This window comes from Phlebotomus argentipes, unplaced genomic scaffold (genome assembly GCF_947086385.1).
Source record: "Phlebotomus argentipes unplaced genomic scaffold, Phlebotomus argentipes genome assembly contig_15, whole genome shotgun sequence".
Lineage (NCBI taxonomy): Eukaryota > Metazoa > Arthropoda > Insecta > Diptera > Psychodidae > Phlebotomus > Phlebotomus argentipes.
This window is the reverse complement of record NW_026776181.1, coordinates 2,202,759-2,224,268: the sequence shown is the minus strand read 5'-3', so window position 1 is coordinate 2,224,268 and position 21,510 is coordinate 2,202,759. Positions and strand designations below refer to the sequence as shown.

The 21,510-nt window shown below is 35.8% G+C and overlaps 4 protein-coding genes across 9 annotated transcripts in view; 2 read left to right on the top strand and 2 right to left on the bottom strand.

Annotated features, from left to right (window-relative positions):
* LOC132262916 (uncharacterized) overlaps positions 1-10,117 on the top strand; it is a 30,129-nt gene extending 20,012 nt beyond the window's left edge. The window contains exons 7-9 of one of the 2 annotated variants that reach the window (XM_059762409.1): positions 1,344-1,538; positions 1,805-1,940; positions 7,529-10,117. In XM_059762409.1, coding sequence (XP_059618392.1) covers positions 1,344-1,538; positions 1,805-1,940; positions 7,529-7,565 — 368 coding nt within the window. In that variant the 3' untranslated portion in view covers positions 7,566-10,117. Of the gene's footprint in view, positions 1-1,343; positions 1,539-1,804; positions 1,941-3,776; positions 6,311-7,528 lie in introns of those variants that run through there. The other variant, XM_059762408.1, reaches the window with a different exon arrangement.
* Positions 10,118-11,064: 947 nt separating this feature from the next.
* Positions 11,065-14,302, bottom strand: LOC132262918 (thioredoxin reductase 1, mitochondrial). Of its 2 annotated transcripts, none has more exons than XM_059762411.1 (5): positions 14,123-14,302; positions 12,982-13,327; positions 12,587-12,816; positions 11,751-12,510; positions 11,065-11,385 (listed from the first exon to the last, which is right to left on the bottom strand). In XM_059762411.1, the coding sequence occupies exons 1-5, from the start codon at positions 14,136-14,138 to the stop codon at positions 11,256-11,258; spliced, it is 1,482 nt and encodes a 493-aa protein (XP_059618394.1). In that variant the 5' UTR covers positions 14,139-14,302; the 3' UTR covers positions 11,065-11,255. The 2 variants fall into 2 exon arrangements, with proteins under 2 accessions (XP_059618394.1, XP_059618393.1); XM_059762410.1 differs by lacking the exon at positions 14,123-14,302 and adding an exon at positions 13,565-13,741.
* Positions 13,795-16,183, top strand: LOC132262920 (C-signal). Its single transcript, XM_059762414.1, has 3 exons — positions 13,795-13,888; positions 13,958-14,094; positions 14,402-16,183. Exons 2-3 carry the CDS (start codon positions 13,966-13,968, stop codon positions 15,017-15,019), a joined length of 747 nt encoding a protein of 248 aa, XP_059618397.1. The 5' UTR covers positions 13,795-13,888; positions 13,958-13,965; the 3' UTR covers positions 15,020-16,183.
* Positions 16,184-16,304: 121 nt separating this feature from the next.
* Positions 16,305-21,510, bottom strand: part of LOC132262915 (insulin receptor substrate 2-B) — an 89,477-nt gene continuing 84,271 nt past the window's right edge. For all 4 annotated transcript variants that reach the window (XM_059762405.1, XM_059762406.1, XM_059762404.1 and 1 more), the window contains one exon: positions 16,305-21,455. In XM_059762405.1, coding sequence (XP_059618388.1) covers positions 20,867-21,455 — 589 coding nt within the window. In that variant the 3' untranslated portion in view covers positions 16,305-20,866. The remainder of the gene's footprint in view (positions 21,456-21,510) is intronic.

Below are 21,510 nucleotides of genomic sequence, written 5' to 3'. Positions count from 1 at the left end.
TTGGCGATCTCTAATTCGGCCCGCTTCATGAAATATCGCAACGCAGTGATTTTGAACATATAATTTTCCTCTTCCTCTGTGTATCCGTGAGTGTGTCTGTGTTTTAAGCGAAGGGACAGTTGATGAATTAGTGAAAATGTGGAAGGATGGCAAAAGAAACGTCAGTTCATCTTCAATGCTTTGGAGAGTTGTTCAAGTTTTAAGCTCAATCATTCACTGTCGGAGTGTAAATTGGAAAATTTTGCCAATGAAAACTACTAGGAAACCTAGAGTTTTTGGAGTGTTTTCAACACTCAAAATTGAACTGAAGATAAAATATCCAATGAAAGTCTGTCAGATGCAATGATAAATTAATTAAGTTATGCAACTGAAGACAAAACTCATATCATTTTTTTTCTGTTGCAAAGTTCAAGCATAGTTTCATGCTTTTCACCTGAGTCGAAGAGCATATATTCTCATCGACAATAATAATTTTGTGTCATTTCGAGTCTGTCTCGCCATTGAGGTCGCAATGCAAAGGAAGGAGACAGCATTTTCCTCTAACGTCACTTGCCATATAATTCCTCATGAAATACCTTTAAGCATTCGTATTTCTTTGTGACGAATTTCATAAGGTAGAGATAATCAATGAAATAGAAGCGAATTTGGGTCACACACAAAGCATTTTCTGGTATTGCAAAAAAAATGTGTGTGATTATTGAACGAAAAGGAAGAGAGAATCTACGAAATTGTGTGATTTCTTTAATTACTCTTTCTCTGTTTGCCCGCATTTTGGGTTGCGAAAGGACGGAATTATTATTTTTTTACTTCTCAGGATAAACTAATCACTTTTGGAGTATGTTTGGAGTGTTAATCACAGCTTTTGCGTCGCTTTTCCACAAATAATCATCTCGATAAGCAACTGATAACCTCGACTGATATGAGGATATTAAATGGAGGGAAGGATTATTAATTTATTCAGCCATCACACTGAGACGTGTTTTTTTTCTTTCTTTATCTCAAGTGATTGATAAGTATTAGTATGTAATTATACAGAAAATTCTCTTAGAATAATAATTGGCATTGAAATTGTATGCGAGAATATGTGTGTCTGTGCGCAAAATAGGAGTAAAAAGAAGTATCGATTTGTGTGCTATTCCACCCTCAAGCTCTCTTGTAATAGAGTTTAGAGGATGAGAGAAATAATCCGTGTGCGGGGATGAAAAATGAAGATGACTTTCTTACAACTGCAAGATTTATGTGGCATCTTCAATGCATCAGTTGGTGTATTAGTTGAAAGCTGAGCAAGTTGCTGAATTTATATTAATTCCCATCTTTCTCTTCCTTTTTCTTTTCCATTGCAGATAATATAACGTCACCTGAAGCAAATAGTAAAATATCATATTTACCAGATGAGAGAAATATTAAAAATGCAATTTTAGTGATTGAGAGTGCCCAACTCACGGATCGTGGGAATTATTCATGTGAAGCAAATAATTTAGCGACAGTGCATCGCATTACAAAGCCCGCGGTGGCTGTAACGTTTCTGCGAGTAAAAGGTAAATAAGAATAATGTGTATTTCAGCAGGAAAAAGGATGGTTTGGCAGATAGATACACACTCTTTTTCCCTCATCACACACTTTCTCTCCTCTGTGTGTGTGTGTGTTTGTGCGCCTTTTGAGCCATTTACTGGTTGCCGAGGCAGCACAGAAGCGAGAGAAGAGGGAAGGAGAGCAAGCGTGAGATTTGATGTCCTCCTTTTGTAGGAAAGGAATTTCTAATTAAAATCTACATATTTAATGCATCAAATGAATAATTTTTCAGGTAAACTCGCCGCACTTTGGCCCTTCCTAGGAATTTGTGCCGAAGTGTTCATTCTCTGTGCCATAATTTTAGTCTACGAGAAGCGACGAAATAAGGCAGATCCCGATGAGAGTGATACAGATCAGAGTCCTGAACAGTAAGTAGAGAGAACTCTTTCCATTGACCCAAAGATATTCTAAGTCAAGACATTTAGGGCGATTGATATAGAAATGTTAACTTTTGCATCAATGACAAGACCACCAAACAAGTGTTGCTTTAAAGAGATGCGCGATAAAGTGGGTCAAAATCACACAGGAGGGGCGCAAAATGTAATAATAAAAGACATTGAAAAGAAGTGATAGGAGAATCTTTAAATTTGCCATCAGTGCAAAGTTCTCACTAGACAGAGTCATATTGTTAAGAAGTCTCATTTATTTCCTTCCAAACTATTGTTTTACAACTTTATTCATGTCATCACTGGGTGAAATTTCAACAGAAATACCGTCTTTTTTTCGCTGATGAACCATTTGTTTGAACTTGTTACGGGAATCATTTCTGTCTGCTTGTAGAGCAAGAGAGAAAGAGTGAAGAGGAAAGGGAGAACTTTGTGATGTGGAATTGATTGTAGTTTTAAGTAACAAGAGAGAACGGTGGAGAAAATTATCAAGTTATGAATTGTAATCCTCAGTGATTTTATGGAATTTTCGAAAGCTTCACAGACTCAAGAGAAGTGGTTTTTGTTTCAAAAGTGGTGAATTCTCTTGGGTTCGATTTATATGAGAATATTTTGAGAAGGTGTGATAGATTTATTGTGAACACGGTTGGAAAGAAGCTCACGTAAATTTTGCAAGCAAGTTCTGATATTTTTCAAACAATAATTCTTGCTATTTGTTGACGCATTCGCGTGTTTGCGAGAAGGAGGAAACGGAGAACTTCTTCACCAACTAAACACAATTGAGAATCAAGCATTTTAAGCACATTTGCGTGGTGGTTGAGTGCAAAAATTAATATTTCCCAGCGGCTAAGCTAAGCAAGTGTTGTGGGGTGTTTTTTTTTAATTGTTAATGTGCCAAAGGTGGGTTTAGTAGTGCTTTTTGCGCGATGCAAGAGTTGAGCGAGGGGTGAATGAAGGTGGAGTGTTTCTACTTTGTATAAATACTTTCTGTATTTGCTCACTCTCTCGCAAAGGGCAAAGTTTTCCACTAAACCAGACGTCTGATGAATGAGAGTCACGTGCGAGCGGTTGAGTGTAATATTTGGGATTTTCATTCTTTAGTTGCGCGCGAAGGCATAAGAAATCTTTCTTCTACTTCTGCTGATGACACAACAATGACCAGGTTAAGTGAGGAATTAATAGTGAAAAAGTTCTTGTTGTCAAAGAACCTCAATATAAAAAAAAATGGACAGAAGCGTAGAGAAATTTAAAGGAGAAAATTGGGTGTTCTTAATTCAATGGGGCGAGAATTGAAACGAAGAATTTCTCACTGCGTCTTTAATTTGTTCTTCTTCACAACTCATATAACAATGTCACGTTCTTTTCACAATTTTCTTTCTACTTTATTGGTTTTTTTTTTCATCCATGCCAGTTTTTCACCATTTTTCCACTGACTCACTCGCACGAGTGAGAAAGGGAGTAAGAGAAAGAGAGAAAATGTGAGGATAGAAGGAGAAACACTGGAAGAATTCTCACACATATTCTTTATCCGTCTTGCAGTGCATTTGCATAACAATTTTTCATTCTCAATTGAGTGTCAAACGGGCTTTTACGGGTTTTTTCTCCCTTTTTTCAGTTTCTGTTTCCCCCCACCCCCTCACCCTTTCCACCCTCCAAAAGGAATATTGGTCAAATTGCGAATATATTTTTATATTGATTTAATACCTAATATTTTATGTATGTTTTTTTTGTGTGTGTTACAAAATTCACCAGAGAAAAAAAGCTCCTGTTTTCACTCCCAATAAATTATCATTTTGCTGTTTCTTTTTTTACTTGCAGAAAACTCGATCCACATGGTAAAGAGTCTGATGTGAGACAGAGAAAATAAAATTTATCAATAAACACAAGAGAAAAATGAGAACGATTTATTGATAAAAAAAAACTGGCATATAAAAGAGAAATGATAAAAATTGCGAAAAAACAGTGAAAAGGCGGTCAGGAGAATCATTTCAGTGAATTGATTAAAGACGATGAGGAAATGATGAGGAAAAGTGTAAAGGAAAATAACACATGTAGAATTTACACTGAGAAGAAAAGGATCATCATTGATCAGACATGAAAAAAAATAACACTTTAAAGAATAACACTAACCTAGGAAGAAAAAGAGAAACAATCGGAAAAACGATTATAAAAACTGTATAAATTCTTACTTTGTAGTTGAGGAAAAAAAAGAGAAAATTAGTGAGATAGAAAATCATCTGAAAACAAATTTCGTGAAAATATTGAGAAAAGTGTAATTAAGTAAAATTATAGTGAAGAAAAAGAATCATAGATGATCTTATAAAGAGAATTAATAAGTAGACACGAAACACAATAAAAAAAAGAGATTTGAAATAAGAATTTTCATGTAAAGTGAGAAAGGGAGAGAAAGAGAGAGAGAGAGAGAGAGTAATATTCCTAAAAACTAATAATTCACCTTTTTGATTTCTTGTTATTTTCATCTTTCTGTGTTTTCTCTTACATATGTAAGTCAATAAAAATATACATAGGGAGTAAACAAAAAAGAGAGAAATTGTGAGGAAAGAGAATTGATGAAAGGATGAAAAAAAAATCACCAGCGCGCTTTGTAAGAGTTTTAATAATATTTTTTATAGCGAACGCGCCTGATTATATAACTTACATATTAATACTATTGAATAATATTATAACGTATAAATAATATATTGCAAAAATCCTAATCTTGTTAAATATATTTCTTGTTTCTTTTTCATACACACACATACACAAAAAGAGAAATGCACATAAGCGAAATCTTTGTAACTCTTTGACTTGTGGTCAATTTCTTTAACGGTTTTCTTTTTGTATAATACATCTTTATTATTCGTAATATTAATATCTTATATTATCGTGAGAGAAAAAAAGAAGCAAGAAAAGTTAAGAAAAAAAAAGAACAAAATGAGAAATTTTACGTATAAACTGTTATTGAAGAAGCAAAAAAAATAATAATAGAATTGAGACAAAATAACGCGAAGATGGAAAACAAAACCACTAACAATCTTATTAAAAGAAAACAAATTGTTTGGAACAAAATTGAAGAAAAAAAAAATCGACAATTATGGAAGCGTTTTTATTGTTGTGAAATTTTATTTTAATTAAATTTGCAATTGTTGATTGGCTATTGGGAGAATTTAATGTTAAATAGATGAGAACATATAGTTAAAGACAAGAAAAGATGATTTTATAGCTACAAATCGCCTCAGTGACAAGGAGAGAAATCCTCAAAGTTAACAACACCGTATATTTTGATGTACATTAATTGGCGTTTGTACTTAAACACAGAGCAAGGAGGTGAAGATGACAGTGCGAAAAGTGAATTAGATGACGAATAAAAGACATAATGATTACTTGGGTTGAGGGGGTCAAAAAAAGAAAATGCCATCCAACTGCTGAATCAACCTTGCAATTCTAATTACTTGAAAATTTCCGAATGTACAAAGAAACTTTGTAGGTCTTTTAGTAATTAGAAGAGGACAAAAAAGAGATAAAAAAAAATCTCTCTAAGTTTTAGATATTGTTAATAAATTACTTGTAATTTGATTAATTTGAGGGCGATAGAGACCCATTAATTGTAATTTTTCACCTCCTTTTATTCCTTTCAGTTTTGTTGTTTTTGTAACCAAAAGAAAATTTCCCCTTATTGTAATTTTGTAATTGAAAGAATTGATTTAATGAGTGAATATCTCCTTTCAGTGCTTACAATCTTAAAAACCAAAATTCTCACTTGCTGTACTTATACTGAACTTTTAAACTCTTATTTTCCATTTTTATTTCTTATTATGCTTGGTACTTAAAATAAATTCTAATTGCCTATAAATTGGATTTGGACGAATTCTGCTCCAAATCTTGATTTATTTTCTAGTGTTCATTTCATTTCATAAAATGTGTCTCAAGACGCTCTTTTCTGTTGTTTATTAAAGAAGGAAAAAGAAATTAATGAGGTTGATTTTTATGTGAAAAATATCTTAACATGAGGAGAATTCACTCACATTAATTTATAATTGGCCAATTAACTCAATTTGAATGAATTGATTAAGTGAAGAGATTTTGAAGAATTTCCGCAAAATTAACCCGTAAGAATTATTGTGTTTTATTTTTTTTTCGATAAAATCTCTCTAGTCTAATCAAAGTTAGAAATCTAAAGTTGAATATTGAAGTAGATTCTCTCTAGCATGAAGAACAAATTGTAGTAAGAGATACATAAAAAAAGGCGACAATTCTATAATCTTTTCTTTTCCGGAATTACGACGAATTGTTCATTTTAACATGATTTTTAGTGGAAGGAGGATATTAAAGGAAGAAAGTAAAAAAAAAAACAGATAGCGAGTACGACGCATAAAAGCAACTACTATATTGTTATAGCCAGAAAAAAACAAGTTCTTTTCTTTTGTAAAAAAAATATATATATCTTACCATTATATCGTTTAACTATTATTTTTTTTGGAGACGTGTAAGTAAAAGAGAAGACGAAAAAAATCATACAACATGCTTTTTATTTGATTTTCACTCCTCAAATTAATTTGTTCTGTTGTCGGGGATTTTTTGCATTCCGTTCTCTTTCTTTTGCAGCCCTTCTTAAACCTTTTTCCTCCACCCCTGCATTTTCACACTATATGGAGTTGCTCACCCATCCTTCGCACCATCGGGCGCATTCATTCGCACTGTTTTTCACACACACAACTTCTGGATTATGGCATTTTTTACGGTGATTCATTTTCATCGTCGTCGTCAAACTTGTACATTGTTGAGGAAGATATAAAAGCCGATGGTTGTTCACGAGGAGATAAAAGAGAGGCACACACAATCGGAAGAATTGGCGGGCGCTTTGCAAGAGATCGCCAAGCTTTGGCGTGAGTGTGCGAAAGGGAGATAAACAGTAAACATATAAATAGATTTATATGAAAAATTAAGAGATAAGTAAAGGCGTTGAGGTGCTATTAAGTCATTAACTACGATTAACAAATTAACACTATTTAATAGTGAGCAAGATTTTCTTCTCAATACACACAATGAACAATGGTGAAGAATGATTAGCGAGCGATGGAGAGAACTGTTGTGGGGGTTTTGGAGGGATTTCTTTTCTGTGCAATATTAAAGGGATTTATCTGCATTTGCCTGCTCTAATGAATTAACACATTTTTTTCCTGTAGGTTATAAATATTGATAAATAAACCGGATAATCACGAGATGTTGTGGGCTTTTCTCGCGGAATTGCAAAAGCTTTGGAGAACTTTGCGTTGCTTCACGTCAAGTTTTCCTCCGATTTACTCTGATTTACAAAACTCCGAAAAATAGGCAAATTGAAATATTCGAAAAAATAATATAATTGGTTGATTGTAACTTCAAGTGTTCTTCGAATCGAAAAACATCTTGGAAATTGCTCTCCACCAATTCGGGGTGCTCAATTTCTTCCGTGAAAATTCACCACGAGAAAAGTCTTTGCAATCTCGACCACACAAAAATCCGCATCTAAAATGCCCGTAATTTGCTGGCAATCTTCATCACAAAGTAACTAATTGCCGTTTTTCTTGCAGGAAGAAGAAAAGGATGATATCTAAAAATTATGACTGAGAGTGTGTTTCAAATGTTCAGATAAAAAAAACAGAGATAAAGACATTATAGAAAGAGAGATGTATAGAACGAGAGGGAAATATGTTGGAGCCCATCAAGGTACTTTTGAGTGGATAGAGAATACCAGAAAAGAATATGATTAGAAAAAGTAACTTGAAACACAGAAGAAATTGAGAAAGCAATCAAGTGATAAAAAAATATGAGAATTTTCCTCTAAATTCGTTCACATAAGCCGAAAGGAGATGAATCAGGAGAGAAGGGAAAGAGTAATCTTGCAACACTGCACGAGCTTCAAGGATGGTGTGTTAAGTGTGGATGAAATCAGCGAAACGGGGAATAAATGCTTTAACTTCGTGAAAAAAAACAAACATTTAAACAGTGTGAGAATCGTTAAACATAAGAATACCGGCAAGAAAACATAAATAAATATGGACAATTCAGGAGAAGGGAACAGAGAAGGGAGATCAAATCAAATTTAGAGGGACGGAAGAAAGCACAGTTCAGAATGAGTGATTCAGCTTAACAGCATTGAAGGGGCGTGAAAAGAAAATCTACTCGTACTAGAAACTAATAAAATGAAAATACCTTTCACCTTGAAAATACATAGGACATTGTAAAGCAAGAAATAATATAAATATTACTAATTTAACATAAGTATAGTTTATATTTTTGCTTATTGAACGATACCTAAATTAAAAGAAAGAAAAAAAACAATTATTTATATTGTAAATAACAAGAAGAGGAGAAATTTCTTAAGAGAAAAATAGAGAACAACAAGTTTAAGGCGAGATTATGTGAAGTAAAGAAAAAATTCTAGGATTACCAAACAGTGAGATTAAAATTAGACAAAACAGAAAACAATGTAATTTCACTAGAATGAATGATGAGAGCAAAACTACTTACCCATCTTTTTCCTCTAAAATTGACGAACGGAGATTGGACAAAATTATTCTTATAACTTATGGTGAGCGAAAGAGAGAAAGAGCAGGAAGGCTAAATGATAGATAAAAGTCCTGAGTTAAACTACTGCGAATAGGAAAAAAAAATACCTTTTATTCTGTTTAGATAAATAAAACCAATTTAAATATTGTAATTATAAATTAGTGAAAAAGAAAGCGCGAAGAGAACAGAGAAAATGTGGGAGAAAGAAACTTATTGAAATTAGAAATTAATTATTTAAAAAAAAAACATATTTTAGATGCGCCTTTATTAATTGCGTAACTTAAGAGACAACTCTAAGAATTAAGAATATTTGAAGGAAAAAAAATCATTGAGGAAAATTCCGTGTAATCATTATTAAGGTGAAAAAGTTCATCACACGCAACTCTAAAAACAAGAGAATCACTTTTAAAAAGTAATGTAAACACACATTAACACATTATGTAAGTAAAAAAAAAGTTGAGATGAAGTGAAGGATCTTAAACAGAGTGTTCGCTTTAGTGTTAAACGGTGATGAAGAAGGATTCAATGAAGTCATATAAAAATAGTCACATGAAGGCAAAAATCTATTTCGAATCATGCCATTAAAACATCCCATTTAACAGATTAAGAGAGAGAAAAAAGGGAGAGAAATCACACCATTGAAAGGTCAGAGATACAACATATACCATAAACTCACTAAAAGATGAATTGTAGAAACTGTATTTCTCTTTACTAAATTTCATTGTAAAGGATAAAAGTGAGAAAATGATGATAAAACAAGTTAAATTAAAATTTTAACGTGTTCATAGCCTTTCGTATTGCAATAAGTAAAAATAACTTTAAAGAAAAAAAATGAAGGAAAATGTGAAGACATAAATATAAAAGTGAAATAATCTTAATTGCCATTGAAGTCACCACATAAGGATAAAAGAGAAAAAAACAGAAAATACATCCCTTAACAAACTAATAAAGGAAAAAAACACAGAACTACAAGCTTTCTAATTCGTTATGATTTTTTTGTTACTTAAATGTATAAAAAAAATAGAAGAGAACTATTATTGAAGAACATTAAAAAAAAGAGGTCTAATATAAGGTTAATCTAATGCGTAATTTAAATTTGAAAATGAAAACTAAGAAAAAAATCTTTGCACTTCCTCTTTAACATTAATATTTAAAAAATGAAATGAAAAACAACTACTCTTTAGGAAAAGAGAAGCAAAAAAACATAAAAAATATTATAAAGGGTATATAAATAAATAAAAATAAAATAAACGTAAACAACAACAGCATTTAGAAGCACTGAATTGTAATAAAAAAGAGAGAAAAAAAGTGAAAAAACAGCAGGTGACATATGAAAGAGAGCGAGAGAAACTCGGAATGACAGCAAGGGATAGAGATATTTAAAAAAAAATCGCATAAACTCCACTAACAAAATGACGATGAAAAATTAAAAAATATGGACTATTGCCAGATTATGATGAATTTTTCATTGTCATGTAAGGCATTATAAAAAAAATCACTCCCATGAATTAAATTTATATGATAGGTGAACTAAATAATAAAAGAAGAGCATGTGAAAAACTCTATCACGTGAGAATATTGTTATCTTTCTTTACAAAAAAAAAGAAAAATATATATACAAAACATTTTAGTTCTCTTCTTTGTCCAATTCCTTGGTTTTTTCAAATTGTTATTTAGTCTGTTATTTGTATAGAAAAAAAAATGAAATGAACATGAGTAAGGAACCTACAAGTTGAAAAAGGAAGAAAAATATTGCGGTTTCTAGTAAAAAAAAAAAAGAGGAAAAATATCTTGTATTCGATAAACGCTAAAAAATAAAGAGGAAAAAACCACCAAAAATTCTTAACCGTGAAAGTGCTTGAGAGAAAGAACAAACATTTCAATAGTACTGCAAAACTGATTTGAGGCCAGGAAGAAATAATGTATTCAATTAGTTATTGGACGACAAATGAATAGTTTCGAAAAGGATATTTGGTGTTTTTTTTTTTAATTTAATTTTAATTGAACAAAAGAACATTTAATTGGATTCTATATTTCGGACCTAATCATAAATAATTATTGAATTTTAAACAAGACAAAAAAAATATAATTACCATTTATTGATGAAAGGATGAACTATTGATTAGATATTGTTATTCTGTATAATGTTTGACCAATAAAACAGTTGATGAATTGACAAAATGGACCACTTTTCAATTGACGCGCGCTCGTAAAACGGCGTCTTTTCGCAGTGTTGCGGCGGAAAATCAATAAGGAATCCATCAAGGAAATTGAAAGTGGCTCAATAAAAAAAAAAACGAGGACACTGTTGAGCTTTCTTTACAGCGCGCTTATCGGCATTCGACATCGGCGGAGTGGCGAAGATGCGGATGGCAGGGAGAAAGTGGGTCACAAATGCATCAGATGCAAATTCTCAGGCACTCACGACGACCTTCCTCAGCAATCACGATAACCAACTTTGCCCCTAATTACACCCCCAAGACGTCCAATTAGCACAAACTTGCGGAACCTCTTCGCTGCACCATTAATTATGCACGGCAGAGTCAAAAGACAGCGCTTCTAATTCACTGTGTTTCTATTCTCACAAAATCACGAGTGTGTATTTTCTCCCCAAAAAGAAACAACGAGAAACATTCATACAAAAAAACATCAGCCGTGATTTGAGACATTCGTGGGCATCTCTTCCTCCTGTGTGTTGAGTAAATTCATCAAAGTGCATCTCTTCCACGACCATTACTGATGATGATCTTAGCTGCAGCACGACGCCGGCGTTGGATCCACTCCGGAGCGCTTCGTGATGTTGAGACGCGTGAACTCTTCAGCAGTCGTGGGATGAATTCCCACCGTGTTCATTAATATCTTCATCGTGAGGCCACATCTGCAGGACAAACGGCGACATTGATGAGAATGTTAGAATTAGCGCTTAAGTGAAGAAAGTTATCGACACTCGTTGATACAAATTGCGTGCAATTTCCTTCTTTTAACACAATTAACACAAGCTAAATTCGACAGTCCCAAGGACTAATTAGTCGAAATAAGTTATATTTTCGCCTTAAATTGTGTTAAAAAGGAAAATGAACGTAATTATTATCGATAAAGTGCCACTTTGCACAAATCTCCTTTCAACTAGTGAAAACAAGCAAGTATTCCTCTAACCCACAAAACATTGTCGACCCCAAATACGTGATTTAAGAACAAGTTGCTCTTGTTTCTTCAGTCACATACTGTGGTACTTCTACTCACTTGAGTGCTGCTGCAAATCCCTGGATCACCTCTCCTGCCACTGGACCAACATAGTGCAGCCCAAGCACCTTCTGATCGCCATCGCGGTGCGCCACGGCCTTCAGATAGCAGTAGCGCACGCTTTTCTGCGGCACGAAGAACTCAGTTGGCTTGTAGTACGCGTGAAACACCTCAACGTTGTCCTCGCCAAACTCTTGCACGGCCGCTTCCTCGCTCATACCCACGCATCCATACTCCAGCGGAGTGAATACTGTCGTCGCCACGTCCCTGTAGTCCATCAGATCCTCGCCGCCGCCGAAGATGCGCCGTGCCAGCAGCCGTCCCGCCAGAATGGCCACCGGCGTCAGCTCCGGCTGTCCATCGATCACATCGCCCACGGCATACACGCCCTCCACATTCGTCTCTTCGCGCTCATTCACCGGCACCTTCTTGTTGTCCTGATTGAACTTCACGCCGGCACTGGGCAGCTGCAGGTCCTCGGTGAGAGCCGTTCTGCCGATGGCGAACAACACGGTGTCGTACACATCGCTGCCCTCGACGCCCTCGCTGTTGCGATACTTCACCAGCAAGCGCCCCTCCGCTGTTTTCTCCACACTCGTGGGCACCGTCTTGAACAGGAAGCCGATGCCCTTCTCTGCCATCGCGCTGGCCACAATGTCTGCCATCTGCTGGTCAAAGCCGCGCAGGACAATCGAGCGCACCATCACAGTGGCGTCGTAGCCGAAGCCCTTGAGGAAGCCGGCGCACTCCAGACCAATATCTGCAACACATTGCCAATTGATTAACGTTATCAGGGTGATTTATCAGCTATCTCCGCTGATTTATTGCCCACTCACAGCCCGCTCCGACGACCAATGTCTTCCCCGGTGCCGTGGGCATGCTGAAGATGTCATCACTGGTGATACCGTACTCAATGGCTCCTGGAATGTTTGGGTAGCGCGGACGTCCGCCCACCGCAATCACCACGTGCTTCGCATTCAGCACCCTCTCCGTGCCGTTCTTCAGCACCGCCACCACATTGTGCGGATCCCTGAAGTATCCCAGGCCATTCACGTACTCCACCTTCCTGCAAAACGCCGCCGTAAGAGAGCACAAATTGAGATTCTGAATGGTAAATCCGTTAAATCAGCCGAAATGGCAATGGATTCGCGCTTCACTGCGCTGATAAGCGCGCGTCATGAAGTGTGCGAATCATGCTCGCGAATGACGAAATAAGCAGCAATTCACTCACTTGTCCCTGAGGTCCACTCGCGTGACCCAGTTCACGGATTTGATGTGATTCTGTACAGCCTCCGTGACCGCCGCCCAGTCGATGGCCACCTGTTCGGGGTTCACGGACCAGCCATACGCCTGTGCCTCGTGGATGCCCTCGCCCAGCAGGGACGCCTGGTGCATCAGCTTCTTCGGGATGCAGCCCACATTGACGCACGTGCCGCCGAGGCCCCACTTCGTGCCGCGCGGCGACGGCTTCACGAAGTCCAGCACGGCCACCTTGGCGCCATGTCCCACAGCCTCCTTGGCGCACGCCAGGCCGCCAGATCCGCCTCCGATCACCACCAGATCATAGTCGAAAGATCCTGCGAACAACAGACATTCTCACTCAAGCATAACCCTGACACTGACTCCAACTCACGCGGCGCCGGGCATTGATCGTGTGGGAGGAAGAAATGCGCAGCAGATTCTCCGGGGACCACCGAGAGGAGCCCAATGAAGCTCCAGACATGCCAAGTCATTCGAAATCACGCTCGACAGGAGTTCTCAAGTCTCCTCACCGCGGGGGATTCATGCATTCAGTACAGAAGAAGCCTACTTACGACTGGAGAACCGTCGAACACGTGAACATTGGCTGCAGGAGAAGTAATTCTGGTAAACCGGCCGAAGAATTCTCACGGAAAAATTTCTCAAAATCGCCATCTTTAATCACCAACCCACTCAGTGACTGCGGCGCCCCCTGACAGTTCTCCACCCGGCGCGTTGTCTGGACAGTCGCTTTTACCAGACATTTCTCAATTTCCGCGAATATTCCCATTAATTTCCCACCCGGACGATTTTCCAAGAAGGCGCACATTCCGCCCCATCGACCGTGGTGATTGAACAGTACGATAAGAGCTGAAGCGTGGGAAAAATCGACCGCAAGAGTGAGTCTGCGACATTCACCCAAGGCCGCAAGATATCAGGCAATTACGCCTTAAATGCCTATCTTTCAGCCCTATCAATGAATTCTGTGCTCATCACGGGTTGTAACCGAGGTCTTGGCCTGGGGCTGGTCAGATGTTTTGTCCGAAATCGCCAAGAAGCGCCGAAATTCCTCTTAGCCACCGTGAGGAATGCTGAAAAGGCCGAAGTAAGTTCTTTCCCACTGGCAAACTCACCACTTATCGGTGCCATTTCTCACTTTACAACACTCTGAGCAGTTACTGGGCACTTGAAATGCACGAAATATGCGAAAAAACGTGAACAAAAGCGCGAGAACAATTACAGCGAGAGTTTGGTACTCGATTGCCTTGGATTGTCGTCACTGTGTCGCTGGAGTCGCTGTGAAGGCGCATTTATATTCGCCGAGTCGTTTCCCCTCTTATCTATGACGTCATGCGGAGACTTTTCTGGAAGTGTGTGAAGAATCTGAGAAATTTCTTCGTTGCTCTTTACAGGAATTGCAGCAATTGGCAAAGGAGCACCCAAATATTCATATTTTGGAAATTGACCTGAAGAACTTTGACGAATACGACAATTTCGCCAGGAAAGTGGGAGACATTGTGAAGGAAAATGGACTGAATGTTCTTCTCAACAATGCCGGATACTCTCCCAAGTCCACCCGTTTGCCTCATACGCAGAGGAAGGATCTTCTGGACTGCTTCGAGGTGAACTCCGTTGTTCCCGTGATGCTGACCAAGGCTCTCTTGCCGCTGCTTCAAAAGGCCGCCAGTGCGAACGTTGATCGCGCTATTGGACCGCAGAGGGCGTGCGTGGTGAACATGTCGACATTGCTGGGATCGATTGCAGCGAACGACAGTGGCGGATTGTATGCGTATCGTATGTCCAAGGCGGCTCTGAACATGGCAACGAAGTCGATGAGTCGAGACATGAAAGGCGACAATATCATGGCAGTTTGCCTACATCCGGGCTGGGTGCGTACAGACATGGGCGGCTCGAGGGCGCCACTGGATGTGGAGGAGAGCACATCTAGTATGGAGAGACTCATTCGAGGACTGTCTGCGGAGCACAATGGCAAATTCCTCCAATACGACGGAAAAGAGCTTGAATGGTGAAATGTACAAGATAATTTGAAAATAAAGTAGATTTTTTTTTATAAGGTGATATATTTATAGTCATTTAAAATTAAATTTACAGTTTACTTCTTATTACTCATTTCTATAATTAGGGCTTACAAGTGTATTTTTTTCAATTTTTCCTTCTTATCCACTTTTTAAATACATTTATAATAGGTTTCTCTCTCGCACGCTAATTTTCTCATTTGACTCAGGACAGACAAAAATTGTAAAATAGTTTAGCAAAGGGGAAAAAAATAATAATAAATATAAATGACGAATAACATGGCATATAACAAAATAAAAAGTAGCTATTTCTCAAACTCCTCTCTCATTGTATTTTCCTTATACAATAATAAAAATATTTTGTGGAATTAATTCTTCACTCTTCTGTTGTGTGACAAAGTCGTGTTTTCACTTCTTCTTCTTCTTCTTTAGTTTAAATCATTTTTGTAAAGAAAAAAAAGGAAGATTTCATGAGGAATCGATGAAATAAATACAACAATTGAATTTAATGACATAAGAAATGAAACGATCATGAATCCCTTCAAAAATATCTCTTTTTACGGCTAATAAGGAGGAAACATAAACGAGGGATAATCAATTATCATTCGTTCCCGGCATTTCTGTACCATTTTTCTCACTTTACATCTATGTAAAAGTAATAATTTATGGATTTATATCATAAATACAATGTAATAAGATTAGTTTATCAACTAATGCTCATCGATAATCATGTATAATTGGCTATCTAAATAGAAATCTATTCATGTTTTTAAACTATTTCTTCTTTATAATTTCTTTTTTTTCTCATTTTTTAGTGCTTTTAGGAGTTTTTGAAACTTTTCTTCTTCACTTAAATTCACTACGATTTCTTTCTCATCTGTCTACACTTTTTTCTTTTAGCATTTAAGTCGTAAAAAATTCTGCCACTTTTCGCTCTCAGAAGGATTTTTTTTTCACTTTCTGTTCTTTTTGAGGAAAATCTTCAACGGAAAGACAAAGAATTTCACAAAAAAAACAAAATCATCACTTTCACTACACTTACAGAGTATCATAATATATATATGTATATATATATTTAGGTTTTTCTCTTCTCTTAGTAAAATAATTTTTATTGTATTAAAAAATGTTTCTCTTTTTGTATACTTTTTCTCGTCAATTTTCCTTTACAATCTAGATGATTTTTTTTCTCTTTGAAAATATTCTTTTTATCGTTTATTACTTTTTCTCATTACACTCTAGTTAACCTTATTTAATGTAATCTACAGTATTTTTAAATATATTTTTCTTCTTTTTTTTAGGTAAATCCCTTAATGTGTAGGTGTATAATGATTTTCTCTCTTTTTATATTTCTTATGCTTACAAAATATAAAGAACACATAATTTCCACATATTCCATCTTTTTTGTTTTCCTTTCTCTCTTATGCAACTTCTTAATCAAATCTCCTCCACATTTGCTATTTGGTTTTTAATGTTCTCTTTCGCTTTTCCATCGACAATCAATTTTTTCCCTTTCTATTTCTTTAGTTAGTGGCTGAAATTTTTTCCTTTTTCTTCATTCTCCTTCTGAAATGTATAAGAAATTGATGGATTATATTTACAAATATTCATTTCTCACTTCATTTCTTAGCTCTCAAACAACAATAACCTTTTTTTTGTCTTTCTTATTTGTAATAGTGAGTGTAATATGCATTTTATTACAAGGAGAAAAAATCTTAACTGCTTCTCTTTTTATGCTCCTAAAATATGTTTATGGCAGACCAAAAAAATATATATTTCTATTTTTTTAACACTATTTTTTTTCTTTTTCCAATATAAGGATTTCTTCTGTGTTTCTTCACTGTTTTACAAAATACACGTTTTTGCTTTCGTCTTAGGTAATATTTTTCTGTTCTCACGTCGTGATTTTCCACTTTTAAAATGTTCTCCGTTCTTTTTTCTCTTTTACTTTAGTAACTAAATTCCATCAATTCCATTATTTTCATCAGTATAATGCAGTTAATTTTTAATCTTCATTTACATGTAGGACTTTTCATAATATTTTTCTTCCGTTACCATTTAATTAAAAAAAAACGACTGAATATCTTTAATTCGTTTTCAAATTCTCCATTTTTTCGTGTGTTTTTCTGGTTTCTTCTTTGCAATCAAATATCCTTTTTTTGCTGAAATTCTGTTTCCTCTTCATTATGTCAACTATTTTCTTTACCTTCTCCCTTTAACTTCTGTTTTTACTTTTATTATAAAATTGGCAGTTCATATGTTATATATTTCGATTTCTGTAGCACCATGCAGCGAAAATATACCGTCTTCTCTATATATTCTTATTCTTTTGAAAAAATCGACCTTTTCTTCTGTGTCTTGAAAGGTGAACAAAAGAGGTGTTCTTTTTCATCTTGCAATGTGTAAAACCGCGAGAAAATTGCAGGTAAAAATGTAAAATGTGAATAAATATACAAATCTAACTTGCGTTATTTTATATAAATCTTTGGGAAGAAAGAATGAAGACAAAATCGGTGTGTATTTTTTATACAATAAAATTGAGAAAAGGAATCTTGAAATATTGAGAATGTTGGTCATAAAATAAACAAAAAGTAATCATATTGAGACAATAAATAAGTTATTTCTTCTTATCATCTTGTGTCACTATAAAATTACGCACGAATAGAAAATGAACTGCAAGGATGATTTTTTCTTCGACTCTTTTCTCCTCTTGTGGCGAATGTGAAAAAGTGATGAATAAAATCTTGATAATCCCGTCTATATATATATTAACTCTTTTATGCCTTTATTCTCATTAAATGTCCCTTTAGAAATATTACAAAAGTATTCTTTTTTTTTAGTGAATTTGAACACATTTTCTGTTTCATTTTCTGCTCTTATTTTTTTTTTGTTTAATTTCATTCAACATCATATTTTTTTACTTCTCAATCGAATCCCACTTTTTTTCGCTATTTATCTCTACAAATTACACTGCTAATGAAAATTCTTACTTGTTACGCTGCGCATTCTTGCATTGTTCTTCTTTCCACTGAAATCCTTACAACTACAGCTATATTTTTCCTTTACTTTAGTTTACTCGTGAATGTGAATGAAAGTTCTATTTTTCAAATAGAAATCTACATTAATTCCTTCTTTTGTGGCTCTTTCTTAAAAGGTTTTGCTTGTTTTCACTACGTATTTTCACTCTCTGTCTCACTTTCTAATATAAACTAAGTTTATATCTTCTCTATATTCTCTTAAATATTTTTCTATATATTTCATTTAGTAGTAACATTGTAAGTTTACACCACTTTCTCTCTCTTTTTCTCTCTCTCTCTCTCTCGTCATTCCCTCCGCATTTAAAAGGGAAGGCAAACATAGATTCAAAATATGTATACAAAATCCAGGCAAATTCTACGTTTAGAATAAAGAAAAATAATGCAAGAACAACCGAAACAACTTTAATAAATATAAATCTTCAGTAAAGTTGCCTAATAAAATAAAACGTAATTATGGTAGAATCTAAATGAGTGAATAACGGTGGGTAAAATAGTTCGGTATTTCTTATATAACAAAATAAAATTCTTCAGAGGCAGTTTTCAAAATAGGATCGCTTTTCTTCGTTGTATTAACGGCCTTCCAAACCGTTGGATTGCAAATAATTTTTTTGGACTCAACGCATAATAGAGAATCATCAGCGAGAAATAAAGTGTTAATGAAATCAAGTGTTTTCTGTTGTTTTTACACCTAGCAAAATCTTCCCACTACTCTTTCTCACTCCTTAAAGACCTAAAGTATGTTTATATATGCTCTTCATGATTACGTTATACGTCTAACTTTGCTTTAATGCTATGCTCTTTTATGCTATTTCTCTCCCATATCTCTCTCTATTTTAATGTATGTGTAATCAAATCGAATTAGTCTCTTTGTTAATAGCCACTTTATCGAACACTTTGAATTGTAATTAATAATTGGTTGGAAATTTTCCTCCTCACACGCTTTACGCTATGGTACAAGATTCTCTCTGTCTTGTCGGCTAAACTACTGCACAATTCATGTGACTTTTGGGGTGCTTTTGGATGTGAACTCTCAATAATTTTATTGAACCTCTTTTGCATTTTCTCATGTTACATTATAATCAGTCAATTTGCATTTCTTGATCATTGTGTTTTGTGTTTCTTCTTTCGTCTCCTTTGCAGATTGAAAACATGAACTTCAATTTTCACCTCAAAAAACGGAAGATTGATTTCACGAAGAGAATTTCTCTTTTGGTTAATCATCAACTAAGCACAAGAAAAAAATATAGAAATGTTTCTACAAAGTGCAACTTTTCCCATGTCATTCCACTAAAGAACAATAAATTGATATTTTTTGTGTAAAATATTACTCTATATGCGAGAAAAAAAAGGAGTTTTCATCTTAGAATTAATGTTTTGCTATACATAAGAATTTACCATTATATTTATTACAATTATGTATACCATTAAATTAGCTTTTTTTCTCCTTTATAATAATATATACTATAATGTGATTTTTAAAGCATCGAAAGAAATTAAAGCTATAGCATGAAGTTTTATGTTTTCTCTCTCATTTTTCACCATAGCTAAATAATATATTCACTACATAATCCTTGTATAATTCCCATTCTTTCCGCTCACTTTCAGAGAGAAATGTTGACTTTTGTTCCAGCAAAATTCACTTAAGTGAGGGAAAAATCATTATTATCTAAATTAACAAGAGAAGAAGACATAATTACTACTAATAATTGTATACAAATTATGACAAAAAAAAATTATATGTAGAAAGAGAAAATAAAGAGAATTATGAATTCATACTAAAATTTGATATTCTTCAGTTAATCCACATTTCTAATTTCCTCAATCGTGATTTCTCTTTCTTCATTTTTTTCTCCCCTTTAATGTGTAACTCTTAGAAAATTCATCTACATAAATGGCAGTCTTGTGAGTAAGGAATCCACAAATGCTGTTGTCGCTCTTCTTTCACACAAATTGTAAATTCACCCTAAAATTGATCGCATGGACGATATTTTGGCGCAAATTCTCACTCTTGTCTTATTTCTCATCTCAATTTCTTAGCCATTTCTTTAATGTCCCTTCGACAGATGATCAGCAATTGATTGGATGCTCTTCTTCTTCTTTTTTTATATCTTCTTGCGGTCAAATTTCTACAAAATCTCTCTTCTCGCCGAAATAGACTTTGCAGACTTTTGTCCTTTGTACAACAAAATCAAAAAATGAACAACTTGTTTGTGGGGTTTTTCTTCTTCTTCTAGAGAATGGGAGAAAGCAACGGCGGGAAAATGAAGTGCTTTCCCCCCTTTTCAATGTGACTACAAAAGGGAATATTACTATATATTCATTATGATTGTGTAAAAAATAAAGGAGTGAAACACAAAAAAATAACAAATTCTATAAACAAAGATTGTGTGGCAATAAATACAATAGGGAAAAAGGGCGTGTGTTGTAGGAATTGAGTCTTGTCATTTTACCATTCGTTTGCTTAAATCCTTCCCCTCTACTCTCCTTATCTCTGCTCTAATAGTTTAGGAAAGTCTATAAAATATTTTTAATTAAAGATTTTCTCATCTCTTCGCTACAATCTATTGGAGTGGATAGTTGGATTCTTTAAACTTCATCTACGGTATTCCTTTGGATTAATCTTAGTTCATTATTAACATTTCCTCCTCTTTCGCTACTTCCTTCCGCCTTTCACTCCTCCTCCTTTTTCTTTTAAAGTATTGTGGCAGTTTTCGTGGGTGTTTTGAGATATATTCTTTTCATAAATCGTCTTTGAGGAATCTTATGCAACGACAGAGTATGTACAGTTTGTTTCTCTACCTTGTCTTCAATTTGGTGTCGTGGCCTTGGCGTTCTCACACTTGGTGAAGTCTATTTGAGCGTAGTTGAAGGCGACCGGCGCCACTTGAGCGCCCACCGGCGCCGCATTGGGACTTGGGCTGGCCGACGAGTCTCCCGATAGCGACGTGTTCTTCGAGGAGGCGCTCGAGGAGGACAGCTCCGTGGCCTCCTGGCGCGCCAGTGGCGCCACGCCGGCAGCGCCCGCGCTGCACGGCGGCAAATCCAAGCTGGCGTAGTGCAGCTCGCGCTCGCTCGTCACCGATGGCGGCCGTGACGAGATGTCCGCCACGGAGTCCGGGCGCGAGCTAGAGGACTCGGTGAAGGATTGTGGGCGCATCAGCGTGGCACTGGAGGGACTCTTGCTGCCGCACAGCGTGCTCGAGGATGACGAGGAGCCGCACAGCGTCGAGGCGGACGAGGAAGACGATATGGGGGGCACGTGGTCGCTGTTGGCGGAGTTTGGACGATTGAGACTCAAGCTGGAGATCTTCGACGTGATCTTGTCGCTGTTTACCGAGTTCGGTCTCGACGCGACGCGCAGGGAGTCAAATGAGCCATCAGACTCCTTGCCATACCTGCAAGAAGACATTAATCAGCACACTGCAGCACACCAATCCACAGGATTCACAC

What these genes read in the sequence shown, in the direction of transcription:
- LOC132262920 (XM_059762414.1), top strand. Translation starts at nt 13,966, where the DNA reads ATGAATTCTGTGCTCATCACGGGTTGTAACCGAGGTCTTGGCCTGGGG. An exon ending in GGAATGCTGAAAAGGCCGAA is followed by an intron (nt 14,095 to 14,401) that starts GTAAGTTCTTTC and finishes TGCTCTTTACAG; the next exon opens with GAATTGCAGCAATTGGCAAA.
- LOC132262918 (XM_059762410.1), bottom strand. Translation starts at nt 13,664, where the DNA reads ATGGCGATTTTGAGAAATTTTTCCGTGAGAATTCTTCGGCCGGTTTAC. An exon ending in CGAGTGGACCTCAGGGACAA is followed by an intron (nt 12,817 to 12,981) that starts GTGAGTGAATTG and finishes GGCGTTTTGCAG; the next exon opens with GAAGGTGGAGTACGTGAATG. An exon ending in GGATTTGCAGCAGCACTCAA is followed by an intron (nt 11,386 to 11,750) that starts GTGAGTAGAAGT and finishes TTTGTCCTGCAG; the next exon opens with ATGTGGCCTCACGATGAAGA.